The sequence below is a fragment of the Cyprinus carpio genome, chromosome B7, assembly GCF_018340385.1.
Source record: "Cyprinus carpio isolate SPL01 chromosome B7, ASM1834038v1, whole genome shotgun sequence".
In the NCBI taxonomy this organism is placed as follows: Eukaryota; Metazoa; Chordata; class Actinopteri; order Cypriniformes; family Cyprinidae; genus Cyprinus; species Cyprinus carpio.
The window spans coordinates 43393373-43407925 of NC_056603.1; the positions used below are offsets into that span (position 1 = coordinate 43393373).

General features: G+C 39.0%; 1 protein-coding gene across 1 annotated transcript; it reads left to right on the top strand.

Annotated features, from left to right (window-relative positions):
* The first annotated feature begins 204 nt into the window (after nt 1-204).
* LOC109075324 lies at nt 205-14328 on the top strand. The gene is made up of 5 exons (XM_042728780.1): nt 205-305; nt 1825-1882; nt 4322-4885; nt 10079-11514; nt 11614-14328. The coding sequence occupies exons 2-5, from the start codon at nt 1870-1872 to the stop codon at nt 13225-13227; spliced, it is 3627 nt and encodes a 1208-aa protein (XP_042584714.1). The 5' UTR covers nt 205-305; nt 1825-1869; the 3' UTR covers nt 13228-14328.
* The last annotated feature ends 225 nt before the right edge of the window (nt 14329-14553 follow it).

Here is a 14553-nt window from a genome sequence, read left to right on the forward strand (position 1 = left end):
GAAGCAAATATTTTAAAATCCATATGGTACAATAAAATATTATGACGTTGACAAGAAAACAACTGTTGAATTGAAATAGAAATTAAAAGACATTTCAGCTGGTTTATGATGTTTTGGTAGTTGAATGACTTGAATGATGATTATCTGATGTTGTTCTGGTCATTTATTCACAATAACTCATTCTTACAGGAACTTCAGACTGAACTTTCCCCATCACCTGTATAATAGACCTTCGCCCGCAGATAAAGCTTTATCCTTGCTCTCATAAACGCAGTAAGGAAAGAAACCTTCAACATACAGTACAGGTATTCTAAAATTCTCAAATATTCTATTTTTTTTTTCTTATTAAAACTCTGTTAAATGAAATCTATTTGTGAGATGCAACACAAAATTTAGCTTAATCATGAATGCAATTAATAACTGTTCTAGTTGTCAAATTAACCTCGCATTTTGCATTATGATTATTGTTGGCTTCTTGACTAATTGTTTTTGCTCCTTTTTGAATGAATTGCTTTGAAATAATGAAAAGTTTTTCAAAGCTTCGGCTAAATGTATAAATATGTGAACTGCAGTGAGTTTCACTTTCATTTTTACAGAAAAAAAAATCCATCTGTAAAAGTTTGTTCAGGAAGAGACAGCAGCAGCCCTATACTCCTCTAATGATCAGCGGGACCCCTGTGGAGAGGGTGAGCAGCTTCAAGTACCTCGGTGTAAACATCTCCGAGGACCTGACTTGGACTACACACATTCAAACACAGGTTAATAAAGCCAGGCAAAGACTGTACCATCTGAGACAGCTGAGAAAATTCAGGGTTTCACCTGCAATCCTGAAAACTTTCTATTCAGGGGCCATTGAAAGTGTATTGACTCAGTGTATATCAGTGTGGTATGGGAACAGCTCCAGTCATGACTGCAAAGCCCTGCAGAGAGTTGTTGGCTTAGCGGAGCGCATCTCAGGGTCTGCTCTCCCCTCTCTGCAGGACATCTACCTCAAACGCTGCAAAAGCAGAGCTGTTAAAATAATCAAGGACTCCATTCACCCCAGTAACCATCTTTTCACTTTGCTGCCATCTGGTAAGCGTTTCCGTAGCCTGATGTCAAAAACTGAGAGACTTAGGAGGAGTTTCTTCCCCCAGGCCATCAGGCTCCTAAACTCAAAACCAGCCTCTTAACATCTTCATGTCTCCACTTAATATTCACTTTATCGGTAAGATATTCATCATTCACTACCTCACATTGACATACTGAAAGTGTCAACCTGTTTGCACATTTGCCTCTTGTACATTCCTGTGTATCTCATTATTTAAGACTACAGTTTACTTTCATGCACATTATTTTCCACTATATATTTAATTCTACAGTATACATCTCTTTATATATTTTATATTTTATTCTTATATTTTTATTGTTTACTTTTATTTCATTCTTTCATAGCTATATTTATGTATATTTTCATCTGTGTTGTATTCTTTAATAATTGCAATGTCCATGGAGCGTACCTGACTCACATTTCACTGCTGGTTATATATGCTCTATATAATTGTGTATGTGACAAATAAAAATCTTGAATCTTGAATCTTGAATCTTGTTTTTAGAAATATTTGATGATGTGAAGTTGTTCAGTTTATGTTCACATACGCAGAAACATGAACATGATGCATGAATTGCTTCATAAGTTCTGCATATAGAAGTAAAAGTTAAGTATCAAACAGTTTAACACATATATTTGGACTCTTACTATTTAATTTGTGAGCGACATATTTCATGTGTAAAGTGACTTCAGGAACACAGTGGCGAAATGAACTGTTGAATCTCTTTGGACAGGAGTCAGACATGATCAGATGAAGAATAAAGAAAAGACTGATCATCATGTTCAGCACAGGTGACGGATTAAACTGATTTCTTCTAAGCACTGATCACTTCTACAGTATCAGACTTTTTACTGATCTATCACTGATCTATCTATCTCTATTTATTCTGCTCACACACTGTAGTGAGAGAGAGAGAGACATTAACAGACATCATATAATGCTTAACAGATCATTCATATATTAAAATAGCTAGAAATCTGAGATATGTACTTGTTAATGTTTACTATGAAATATATTAAGCATTATTTAAAGATTATCAGATTATTTCATACAAATTAATATGCTTGCAAATGTCAATAAACTTCTCAAACTTTTCAACAGGTGCATCTTAATAAATTAGAATGTCGTGGAAAAGTTCATTTATTTCAGTAATTCAACTCAAATTGTGAAACTCATGTATTAAATAAATTCAATGCACACAGACTGAAGTAGTTTAAGTCTTTGGTTGTTTTAATTGTGATGATTTTGGCTAACATTTAACAAAAACCCACCAATTCATTTCAACAAATTATAATATGGTGACATGCCAATCAGCTTATCAACTCAAAACACCTGCAAAGGTTTCCTGAGCCTTCAAAATGGTCTCTCAGTTTGGTTCACTAGGCTACACAATCATGAGGAAGACTGCTGATCTGACAGTTCTCCAGAAGACAATCATGGACACCCTTCACAAGGAGGGTAAGCCACAAACATTCATTGCCAAAGAAGCTGGCTGTTCACAGAGTGCTGTATCCAAGCATGTTAACAGAAAGTTGAGTGGAAGGAAAAAAGTGTGGAAGAAAAAGATGCACAACCAACCGAGAGAACCGCAGCCTTATGAGGATTGTCAAGCAAAATCGATTCAAGAATTTGAGTTAACTTCACAAGGAATGGACTGAGGCTGGGGTCAAGGCATCAAGAGCCACCACACACAGACGTGTCAAGGAATTTGGCTACAGTTGTCTTACTCCTCTTGTTAAGCCACTCCTGAACCACAGACAGAGGCGTCTTACCTGGGCTAAGGAGAAGAAGAACTGGACTGTTGCCCAGTGGTCCAAAGTCCTCTTTTCAGATGAGAGCAAGTTTTGTATTTGATTTGGAAACCAAGGTCCTAGAGTCTGGAGGAAGGGTGGAGAAGCTCATAGCCCAAGTTGCTTGAAGTCCAGTGTTAAGTTTCCACAGTCTGTGATGATTTGGAGTGCAATGTCATCTGCTGGTGTTGGTCCATTGTGTTTTTTGAAAACCAAAGTCACTGCACCCATTTACCAAGAAATTTTTAAGCACTTCATTCTGCTGATCAGCTTTTTGAAGATGCTGATTTCATTTTCCAGAAGGATTTGGCATCTGCCCACACTGCCAAAAGCACCAAAAGTTGGTTAAATGACCATGGTGTTGGTGTGCTTGACTGGCCAGCAAACTCACCAGACCTGAACCCCAGAGAGAATCTATGAGGTATTGTCAAGAGGAAAATGAGAAAAAGAGAACAAAAAAATGCAGATGAGCTGAAGGCCACTGTCAAAGAAACCTGGGCTTCCATACCACCTCAGCAGTGCCACAAACTGATCACCTCCATGCCACGCCGAATTGAGGCAGTAATTAAAGCAAAAGGAGCCCCTACCAAGTATTGAGTACATGTACAGTAAATGAACATACTTTCCAGAAAGTTTTTTTTTTTTATTGGTCTTATGAAGTATTCTAATTTGTTGAGATAGTGAATTGGTGGGGTTTTGTTAAATGTGAGCCAAAATCATCACATTTAAAAGAACCAAAGACTTAAACTACTTCAGTCTGTGTGCATTTAATTTATTTAATACATGAGTTTCACAATTTGAGTTGAATTACTGAAATAAATGAACTTTTCCACAACATTCTATTTTATTGAGATGCACCTGTACAAATGATTTGAACAGAATTCTACAATTTGATTACTATTGAACAAGTATTTTCTTGAAAATCTGATTTGTTTTCTCTTGTTGATGTATGATTCAAGGATAATTCTGTTTAATTATATACAGTATTGTAATATAAATGTTGAGGCAATAACAACATTTTGCTAAACTACAGTAACTAACCACCCTTTACACAAACATTGGACAGCAGATAAAGTCCAGTGCCCATAAAGATACTAAATGATTAGTAACTTTTACAAATGATAAATAATTTCCACTTTAGATTGGGTACTGCAAAAACATGAACAAATAATAAATGATTTGTTAAGATGTGTAAATAGTAGACATCTATTCAACAAACAAAGACCAGACATATGACCATTGCAGACTGATTATAAGTTAATGAATGAAACTATGCTATAGTTTATGAAGTGTTTAAAATTACTGTATTTTGTAATTACATTTTCTAGCATTTCACAGAGAATCATTCTAAGATTTCTTTCTTTCTGCTGGTTTGTTCAACAATGTGATCTTAGATTGAGATCAATATCTTTGCATCCTAACATGAGTTTTGTGTTTCAGTGAGCAATCTGAGGATTGTTCTTCTGGGGAAGAGCGTGTCAGAAAACAGTGACGTGGGAAACTTCATATTAGGAAGAGCAGCGTTTGACGATAAAGCTCCTCCAGATGTTGTAGAGAGAGTCAGAGGAAGAGTGAAAGACAGACATGTGATGCTCATCAACAGTCCTCAGCTGCTCCAGACAAACATCTCAGATCATCAGCTCACACAGACAGCGAGAGAGAGTGTGTATCTGTCTGATCCAGGACCTCACGTGATCGTTCTTGTCCTTAACCCTAATCAGTGTTCGACAGAAGATGAAGAGCGTGTGAAGAAGGTGCTGGGTGCTGAGCAGGGTTTTCAACACACCATGGTGCTCACCACACAAGAGAGCAATGAAACTAATGACATTCTACAGAAAATCATTCAGAAATGCTTCAACAGACACTTTAGTCTTCAGAGGAGCAGTTCTCCTGACGATCTTCTGCAGACGTTTGAGGACATCGTGCAAACGAATGCTGGACGTCACTTGGTTTGCACTGAAGGTTCACAGTATTTCACAACAAACCAACAGGCCAGAACAAGATGTGAGTGTGACACTACTGTATGTGATGTTTCTTGTGATAAATGAACTACAATAATAAGCGGTTTTACTGTAGGTCCTTTAGATTTTGTTAAATGTTCTTCGCACTAAGAAAAAACTTAAAAGGTTCACTGAATGGTTCTTTGAGGAACAAAAAATGGTTATTCTATGGAATTACTCAAATGGCTCTAAATAGCAGCAGAAAAGGGTTCTTTGGCTTGTAACAATAGTGGAACCCTTTTTATAAGGTTCCATTAAGAGCAATGCTTTGAATGTGGACCTTAAAAGTGTTATAAATAACCTTTTAAAACACAGTTCCCTTTCGATACTACACTCGTACTGCATCTTGGTAGTAGTGTGTCTTGATAGAGGCTTTTTTGTAATGGAATTTTGCCTTTTTCAATCACGCAGTGAAACTGCACGGCCAGTGGTTTGGCAGTGTATTAAAAAAGAGACTGCTCGTTTACTGAAATGGAATGCTCACTCGAGCATGAGTCTCACTCTTCTCCACTCGTAGACCGCCTCCACTGGAGGCAGCCCTGCTCTCCCGTTTCTCCAGTTTCAAAGAGCCTTGGAGAGAGAAGCAACAGAGTCAAGGAAGCTTAGCAACCGGGTCAGAGCCATCGCATGCAGGCACTGTACCCACGTGCTCGCTCTCCCTGTTGCACTCAGATCTGGCGCAGAAGGGCAGTGAGCTGCGCACTTACTGAGACAAAATGCTCTCTCGAGCATGAATGTCGCTCTTCTCCACCCGCAGACCATCTTTCACAGAAAAAAGCCCCACCCGACTGTTTCTCCTCTCTCAACGAGCCTCGGAGAGAGAAACAGCAGAGTTAGGGAATAAGCAATCAGTCTGACTGATCTCATGCTGGCATTGTGCCTGCGTGCTCTCTCTCCGTTGCACTCGGATACGCAGCAGAAGGCCAGTGAGCTGCACGGTTACTGAGACAGAATGTTCACTCGAGCATGAGTCTCGCTCTTCTCCACTCGCGGACCGCTTTTCACTGAACAGCCCCACTCTTACATTTTTCCTCTCTCAGCAAGCCTTGGAAGAGAAATGGCGAAGCTTGGGAACTAAGCAATCAGGTCTGAGCAATCTTACGGCAACACAGAGCCTGCGTACTCGATCTCCCCATTGCGCTTCGATCCGTGTTTCACACGTAAAGATCAATGCCCCTCTTTACATCGAGCGGCTTTATCTTCCTATGTAGATCAGAGCAGATGCTGCTGCTGGCCCCCTATAGACAGTCGGAACAACTTTTTATCTGCTTCGGTAACCGCACCAGAGGGCTCCCTGACTCTCTAGATGGATAGATGGATGGACTCCCATCTCGCTAACAGACTCTTCCTTGGGCCTTCAATGCCCTATTGGAGTACGGGCCCGCTCAACTAGAGGCATCGCCTCGTCTTGGGCATGGCCCAGTGGTGTGTCCATTGTTGATATTTGTGAGGTGGCGGGCTGGGATTGGTGTCCACATTTGCAAGGTTGTATAACCTAGAAGTCCTTTCCGCTTAAGTGACATGCGATGCGTAAACAAATCTGGCAGAGAGCCCTTGACCATATCACGCTGAAGCTCTTTGGCATCAGTTCACCTGTCACCTCTCGGCCTGTGGGTGTCGAAGTGACAGGAGGACTTTGGAACAATTAACCAAGGCCGGGTGTGACCTCAAGGAACTTAACCCGTGTTAGCCTTGGATTATGGTTAACTTCTCAATGGCAATGGATTGCTTATGGAAGTTTGATATCTTAGTTGTTCCACTACATTAGCACCACAAGATTGTACTGTTCCCATATGTGTCTAGCAAGACACAGTACGAGTGTAGTATCTAAAGGGAACATACTCGGTTACTTAATATAACCTCGGTTCCCTGAGATACGGGAATGAGTACTGCATTGCTACCCTTGCTATGTAGTTGCACGACTCAGTCGTCGCTTCAGTCGAAGTAACCTGAGAATCCTGTGGCAAATGCCTGCTTATATAGCCAGAAAGCCCCGCCCATTCTGGCAGGCTTTGGCAGGCTTGGCGGGGTTCATCACCTTAGGCTTGTGCAGCTCTGCTGCCTAGCCATTGGTTCATTTTTTAATACACTGCATGATTGAAAAAAGCTTCAGTTCAGGAGAAAAAAGGCATCTAGCAAGACGCAGTGCACGTTCCCTTATCTCAGGGAACTGAGGTTACGTTAAGTAACCGAGTACGATTATTATCATTAATATTATTATATTAGTATATTTATATCATTAACATTAATATTAGTAATATTATTTATATTATTAATAATATTTATTTTAGATTTTATTTGATATTATTTACTACAGTTTTTCTCAATTGCTAAAACACTATTACTGATTAATTTGGCCCAATTTTCCAAACCATTCATATAGTTCTCGAAACAAAAACTTTGAACACATTTCACCTGCTTTCACACACGCTCCAATCTGCTTAGTGTTTTCTCCAAAACTCTACACAAGAACGGCATAATTTTGCACAGGTTTAACCATGTTTTAAGTTAGAAAACCCAAACGCACAATATAACTTCCTCAAGAATCACAAAATTAACACAACTAGTACACATTTATCCATGTGTGAACATTCAGTAGCAAAACTGATGACACACAGGTCAGAATCTCAGGATGATATGAACAAGAGCACAGCTGATTATGTGTTTTGAGAAATTAATCCTGGTAGTGGGAGACAAAGAGGAATAGGAAGGGAAAATAAAAATAATGGGGATGAGGTCAAAGGTCATTTGCTCCTGATGAAATACAAAGCACTATAGTTGAACATGTTCATCTGCATGGACTGACTATGAGGGAAGTTGGCCTACAGGCTCATCAACAGGGTTTCAATACTACTTACACATACAATATAACTGTAGTACACAGCAGCAGTACTTCAGAAGAGAGAACTTTCATTATTACAATGTACAGTAAATACTGTAACACATGTTGTACACCCTGAAACTCATTACTGTTGAATTGATTTGTAGCCAAGTATGTACTGTATTTGTGCAGAACTGAGAGACGACTGTCTAGGGGAGGCAGAGAAGTCTTTTGTCAGAAGACTAAGAAACTGCTATAACAAATAAGGATACTACCAATACTGTAATGTAAATTGGCAGAGGATGCTGAATGAATGAATGAATTTATTTATTTATTCATTCATTATTTATTTCTGTAAAGTAACTGACAGTATATTCCGGTATGTGTTTACTGTATAATCAGTTTTTTGGTCTTTGAGCTTTTCTCTTGTAATGCTTTTCATTTACTGTAAGATCTCTTTACAGTAGTGTAACGAAAGTAAACTTTTCTTGCAGTTTAATGCTGAATTTTACTGTATCTGCACCCCTCTATTTATGCTGTATACTGTAACAGTCATTGACTAGCAAAATAATTCCTGTTTCCCAAAAGGAGGTTTTTGTAACAGTGTTTTGAATTGGTCTCACTAGTGGTCTGTAGGCAGGAACATAGTCTGTTTATTTGACGGGTCATTCTGAGGCCAGAGATTAGATTCTGACATAATGTTTGACTTTGACCTAGAAGTTTGAAGTTTGCACAAGTTGTGTGTAGTTTTGAGATTGTGTTTATAGTTTATAGAAAAATGTGAATTGTTTCATGAGTTGTGTGTTATCAATCAAGAAAAACTGTAATATTGTTTTTGAACCCTCTCAGTGGTCTAATGGTATCCTATAGATTTTATTGGGGTTTCTTACAGGTTTTACATTAAAAACAGGAAGAGCAAAGTTGGCACACCACAGCTCCAAAATAAAAATACAAAATTTATGTTCTCACCACAGGTGACTTTTTGAGCCTAAAAGCTCTTCATCTGATGCTTGGATAACCCCTTATTTATACTGCACACGTCTGCAGTGCATTATGGTTCCAACACGGCCACCGGAGCTGATCGCAGCCGCTCGTCAATTTTTGTGTTTATACCAGCTACGCCATGTCTCAGAAGATGCTTTCCGCGCTGCTTTACTAAAGATATACACCTGTGTCTCTATGTAAAATAAAGGTTAGTGCAGTGACTGCGATGTACGTAAACCTACCAACATCCGGGCAGGCTGAACCAAGGAGCAGACATGCCATCCCAGGGCAATGTGTCTCCAGGGGAATGGAGACCACACCCCCAAGTGGTTCAGGCAATCTGGAATGTCTCCAGGAGGGCAGAGGTGGACCTCTTTGGCTCAGAAGACAACTCTCTCTGTCCAACATTTTTCTCGAAGGAGTAAAATACTCTGGCTAATGACTGTCCCAGCACTCCCAGCTTGTATGCCTTCTCTCCAATTGCCCTGCTCCTTCAGGTCATCAGACAAATCAAGGAGGTTGTGGCCCCACTCTGGCAGGACCAGATGTGGTACCCTGAGTTAATATCCCAGAGCTTATTACCCTTTTAGCACTTCCTAACTCAGAGGATAAGCAGGATCCTAATTTCCTCTGCCTGGTCTGAGCCTTTACAGTCTTTAGCTCTAACCATTTTAGACAGTCAAAGCATCTCATTGTATCCTTCGGCAGCTGTTCAGAAGGGCTGCCAGTTACAAAGCTAAGACAGTTCCACTAGATAGTTGATACTATAGCCTTGACTTACGCCTCAGTGGGCTCACATTGTCCTATTGGAGTGAGGGCCCACTCCACCAGAGGAATGGCTCCCTCCTGGGTTTGGTCCAGCGGAGTCTCTATCAGAGATATCTGTGAAGCAGCTCTCTGGTGCTTGTTGTCTAACTTCGCTAGGTTTTTAATCTGGATGTCCCTGCCCTTCAGGCATGGATTCTGTCCACCTTGTCATCCTGCTCCCCTGTTAAGAGGACATGATTCTTGTTGTTGAGGACCCCAGCCTTGTGGCCTGTATTTTGTTGATCCTGGGCTTATTGTACCCTTACTAGCTCATGTTTCCATAGGACCCTCACTATGTCTGCCCTGGCGCTGGGCTTGCGGTGTGTTTTTTCATTCTGTGCATATTTTTAGCATGGTGCTATAGGACTGATTCCCCATAAGCATGTTTTATGCAACATGAAAGACCATTTAGATAGGGATTGCTCCGCTTATTATCGTAACGGAAAGTAACATTCATGTCCCTTGGTTAGGTATGCATTTGTACCATGATTAATCTCAGTTCTAACAAACCACAATACATACTGAACCATTAGAAACTTAAACCATTACATCCCTAATTTAATATAAGCATTTCCTTATTTTCAGGTCACTCAGAGATTGAAGATGATTTGAGGATTGTGCTGCTGGGAAAAACTGGAGTTGGGAAAAGTGCAACAGGAAACACCATCTTAGGAAGAGTTGCGTTTAAAGCAGAAACTTGTCAAGAGTCAGTTACTAAAGAGTGTCGGAGAGAATCATCTGACATCAATGGCCGACATGTTACTGTGATCGACACTCCAGGACTGTTTGACACTGAACTGAGTAATGAGGAGATCCAGAGGGAAATCAGCAACTGCATCTCCATGATCCTGCCTGGACCACATGTGTTCATCATTGTGCTCAATTTAGGACAAAGATTCACTCAAGAGGAGGCAACCACTGTAAAGATCATCCAGGAGACGTTTGGTGAACACTCTTTAGTGTTCACCATAGTGCTCTTCACCAGAGGAGATTATCTGAAGGACAAAACCCTTGATCAGTGTTTGGGAAAACCTGGATCTTCTTTGATGAACTTTATAGAAGCTTGTGGAAACAGATGTCATGTGTTCAATAATAATAATCAGACTGGAGACCGAACACAGGTGTCTGATCTACTGGAGAAGATAGACAACATGGTGGCAGCAAATGGAGGGAGTTTCTACTCATGTAAGATGTTCAGACAGATGGAAAGAGAAAAACAAGAACAACAGATGAAGATCCTGATGGAGAGAGTGGACCAATTGAACCGAGAAAGAGAAGAACTGATGAAGAAACTAGAAGAAGAGAAAAAGAAAATGAAGAGGATGATAGAGGAAGAAAGACAGAATCATGACAGAGAGCTGAAGAAACGAGAAGAAGACTTTAGAGAGACAGAAGAAAGATATAAAAGAGAAGCCGAGGAACAGGAGATGCAGATGAAAGATGAGATGAAAAGAGAACGAGAGATGTTTAGAGATGAAATTGAGGACAGGAGACAAGAAAAAGACAATCTACAGACCAAATACGACAAAGAAATTGACAGATTGATGAACAGAATAGAGAATGACAGACAGTATCATGAGAAAGAGAGAGAGAGAAAAGAAAATCAGATTAATGAGAGAGAAGAACAATATAAAATAGAGATGGGAAGAGAACGAGAGCATTGGGAGAGGCAGAAACTAGAGGAACAGATGAGAAAAGAAGAAGAAGATGAGAAATTAAAACAGGCTTTAGATGAAAGGTACCAGAGACTCCAAATTGAAATGGAGGAAATAATCAGGGAAAAAGAGAGAATAGTAAGAGAGAGACAAAGCCAACTAGAGGATTTTGAGAAGAGACTGAATGAAGAAAGAAACGTAAGAGAAAATGAACAAAAGTCTTTTGATGAAATCCTGAAACTCCTCAAAGAACAGTATCAAGATGAGCAAAAAAGACAAATTGAGGAAGAAGTGAAGTGGAGAAATGTATATGAAAGAGAGAAAGAGGAGATGAAGATCTCCTCTGAAATTGATGCGTCACGACAGGTGAGTGTTAATGAACCTTTTGTTCTGTTAGTAATAGAGCTTTCAATAGTAATAACTCTTCCTTTACTGAATGATTTGTGTTGGTTTCAATTCCCAAAGGTTGCAGCCTACAGAAAACTGGAGGCCGAATACAGGAAATGGTCCTGGAGTCTTTACAGCGCCATGAAGGAAACTGAGATCAAAATACTCAAGCAAATAGAAAATGAAGGCATTCATGAGTTTGAGGAAACTGATCTTCAAAGAGAACTGAAGGGGGCGAGTGAAGAATTGGAAAAATCAATGTCACAATTCTTTGAGAATGACAGAGATGCAGATATACTGATTCAGTGGAAAACATCTTTTGAAATCCAACTCCAAGTGTTTCAGCAAAACATCATCAGAGAATCGAAGCAGAAATTGAATGAGATTCTTCAGCAGCGAAACCTGAAGCCTTATGATCCCTGGAATAATCCTAAAAACACTGTCTATGAAAAGAGCAAAGAACTCGCCCTGAAACTCAAAGACAAAGCAAAAGATGAAAAAACTCTGAAGAAAGAGTTTGACTGGTTTTGGGAAAAGTGTGTAATGAAGCTCATCAGAAACAATCATTGGCTCAAAAACATGGACATCATGAGAGATGTGAATCTCATCCTCGGTGACATCTATAAAAGTTCTCCTGTATATCAGTTGAAACAAAGCAATGGGTACAACAATATTTTCACCATGACGAGTTATTCTGAGTGTGCTATTTTCAAAAAGCCCTCAAAAAAAGGCATTCGAGTGGCTCAAACATCTCTCAAAAAACTGTCTGCAAAGGATGACGCTCCAGTAAGAAAGTTCCTCAGTGATATCGGTCAGCAGGCAGACGTTATGTTTCAGTCGTTCAACATTTCAAAGATGGGTTACCACATCAGCTGCGTTCAAAAAGTCACACATTATATCATTGAGACAATAACCAAATATCAGGAAGGGCCAGTGAAATATGTTTTCATGGAGGAATTCGTCATGGATTTGGTTTATTCCATCTGTAAGAGCATAAACATGACGATCACTGACCGACACAGTGACCCTGGAAGGTATGTTGAGGAGAAGAGATCAGAGTACTATAGAGTTTTCCAAAAATACTGTCATGAAGCTGCATCTGCTGCTGTTTTCGGTCAGAACATCTGTCAAAAACTCAAAGAGTCCATTGAGCAGAGCGTCTACAAGAAGACTGCAACTGACCTGGCAGATGAAATGAAAATAAACTGTCCATCACTGAATGAAAACAGGTCAAATCTGGAGAAACACATCCTGGCAACACTGGCAGAAAATGAGAATTTTTCTGCATACATGTACTACAATCACACAAAATCAGAGATTGGAAATCAAGTCAGTCAATACATCACTGATAATTTCACTGTCAGTGTTTTACCCAAGTTGAAGGAGAATATTGAATTACTGGAGCAGAACCTCGTGGAAAAAGCGCATGGATCTACTGATTATTTTCACAAGAAATGTGTTGATGCTGGCTTGTGGTTGAAGCATTTTACACATCAGCTCTCAGATATGCTGTTCTTCTCTGAAATAGACCTCAGCGATGTCAAACATGATGCTGTCGATGATTTCCACCTCCTAGCTGATGTGCTAGAACATGAACTTTCTGCTGTAATGTCTGAGATCAGCAGGAGATTCAGTGTCAGCATTTTTCCATTAAATATGGACTTAAAGTTAAATGAGGATTCTCAGTGCTGATATTTGCACAAATTTGGTGACAAGTCATCAGGACTTTTATACATCACAAGGTTCCCATGGCGAGAATACAGGAGGAGCTTATCCCAGGTGAAAAAAAAGTGCACTTCCATAATATACTTAAAGTGCTCTATTTCCGCACACTAAGTTTGTACTTAATATACTAAAAATGATTCTTTAGTACTATGCTATTTTGGGAGACCATGATATAAACTAAAATGTGCTTTAAACATTCTCTCTTTGTATTAAAAAAAAAAAGTATTTAGTTACCACTTGTAGTAAACTTGAACCATCTTTCATACACTAGTACACTCAAGTGTACTAAAAGTGGTGACTAAATACCTTTTTTTTAATGCAAAGTGAGTGTTAAGCACATTTTAGTTAATATTCATGGTGTCCCAAAATAGCACAGTTCAGTACACTTAGATGATCTTAAGTTTATCTTAGAAAGTACTTAAGAATCATTTTTAGCATATTAAGTACAAAATAAGTGTGTAAAAATAGAGCACTTTAAGGACATTGTGGAAGTGTACTCTTTTTTTCAGCTGGGATGCCTTCTGGAATAATTCTAAAAAGACAGCAGACACTGACAGAAATTGATATGTACCGATATAAATTCTCTCGCTCATTGGCTGCTGCACCGACTCTGAAAATATGCTAGAAGCGTAGTGTTGTTTGCCGACTAGAAGAGCACAAATTCGACAAAAATGGCTGTGCTTTACCAGTGGACACAATGGGAGAATCAGTACCTATTTGGACGAAGAAGCTGAAAAGTTTTGAGACCAGAAGACAGAAAGACAGACAAAGAAAAATAAACAAACAAACAAAAAAATAAATAAAATTAAAAAAATAACACGCATAAACATTGATACATCAAACACAAGGTGGGAAGATTTAGTACCGGAGAAAATCCTGAGTAGTGACGCTCAAGTTGCTTCTCTTTTATCACATTACATTTATACCATTAAGTTGGTTTACAAATCAAGATTCCACTTCTTCTTATTAAAGGCTATATGTTTTTTTCCTAATAATACTGCATTATGTATTGTTTTTTACATTCCAAAAAAATGTGATTCTGATAAATAAAACAGCACCTCAAATACATAAATGTCACCTCAGTTTTCTGTTATATATGCCTATAAGTCCTACCAAAATAATCTTGAGTAAATACAGTGATAAAAAAAAAAACATATTTACATTACATTTAGTGATTAAGCAGACACTTTTATCCAAAGCAACTTACAAATGAGGACAATGGAAGCAATCAAAATCAACAAAAGAGCAATGATATGCAAGTGCTATAACAAGTCTCAATTAGCTTAACGTAGT

Excerpts from the sequence above, each read along its gene's own strand:
- LOC109075324 (XM_042728780.1), top strand. Across the intron at positions 4,886-10,078 it reads CCAACAGGCCAGAACAAGAT|GTCACTCAGAGATTGAAGAT; the intron begins GTGAGTGTGACA and ends CCTTATTTTCAG. Across the intron at positions 11,515-11,613 it reads AAATTGATGCGTCACGACAG|GTTGCAGCCTACAGAAAACT; the intron begins GTGAGTGTTAAT and ends CAATTCCCAAAG.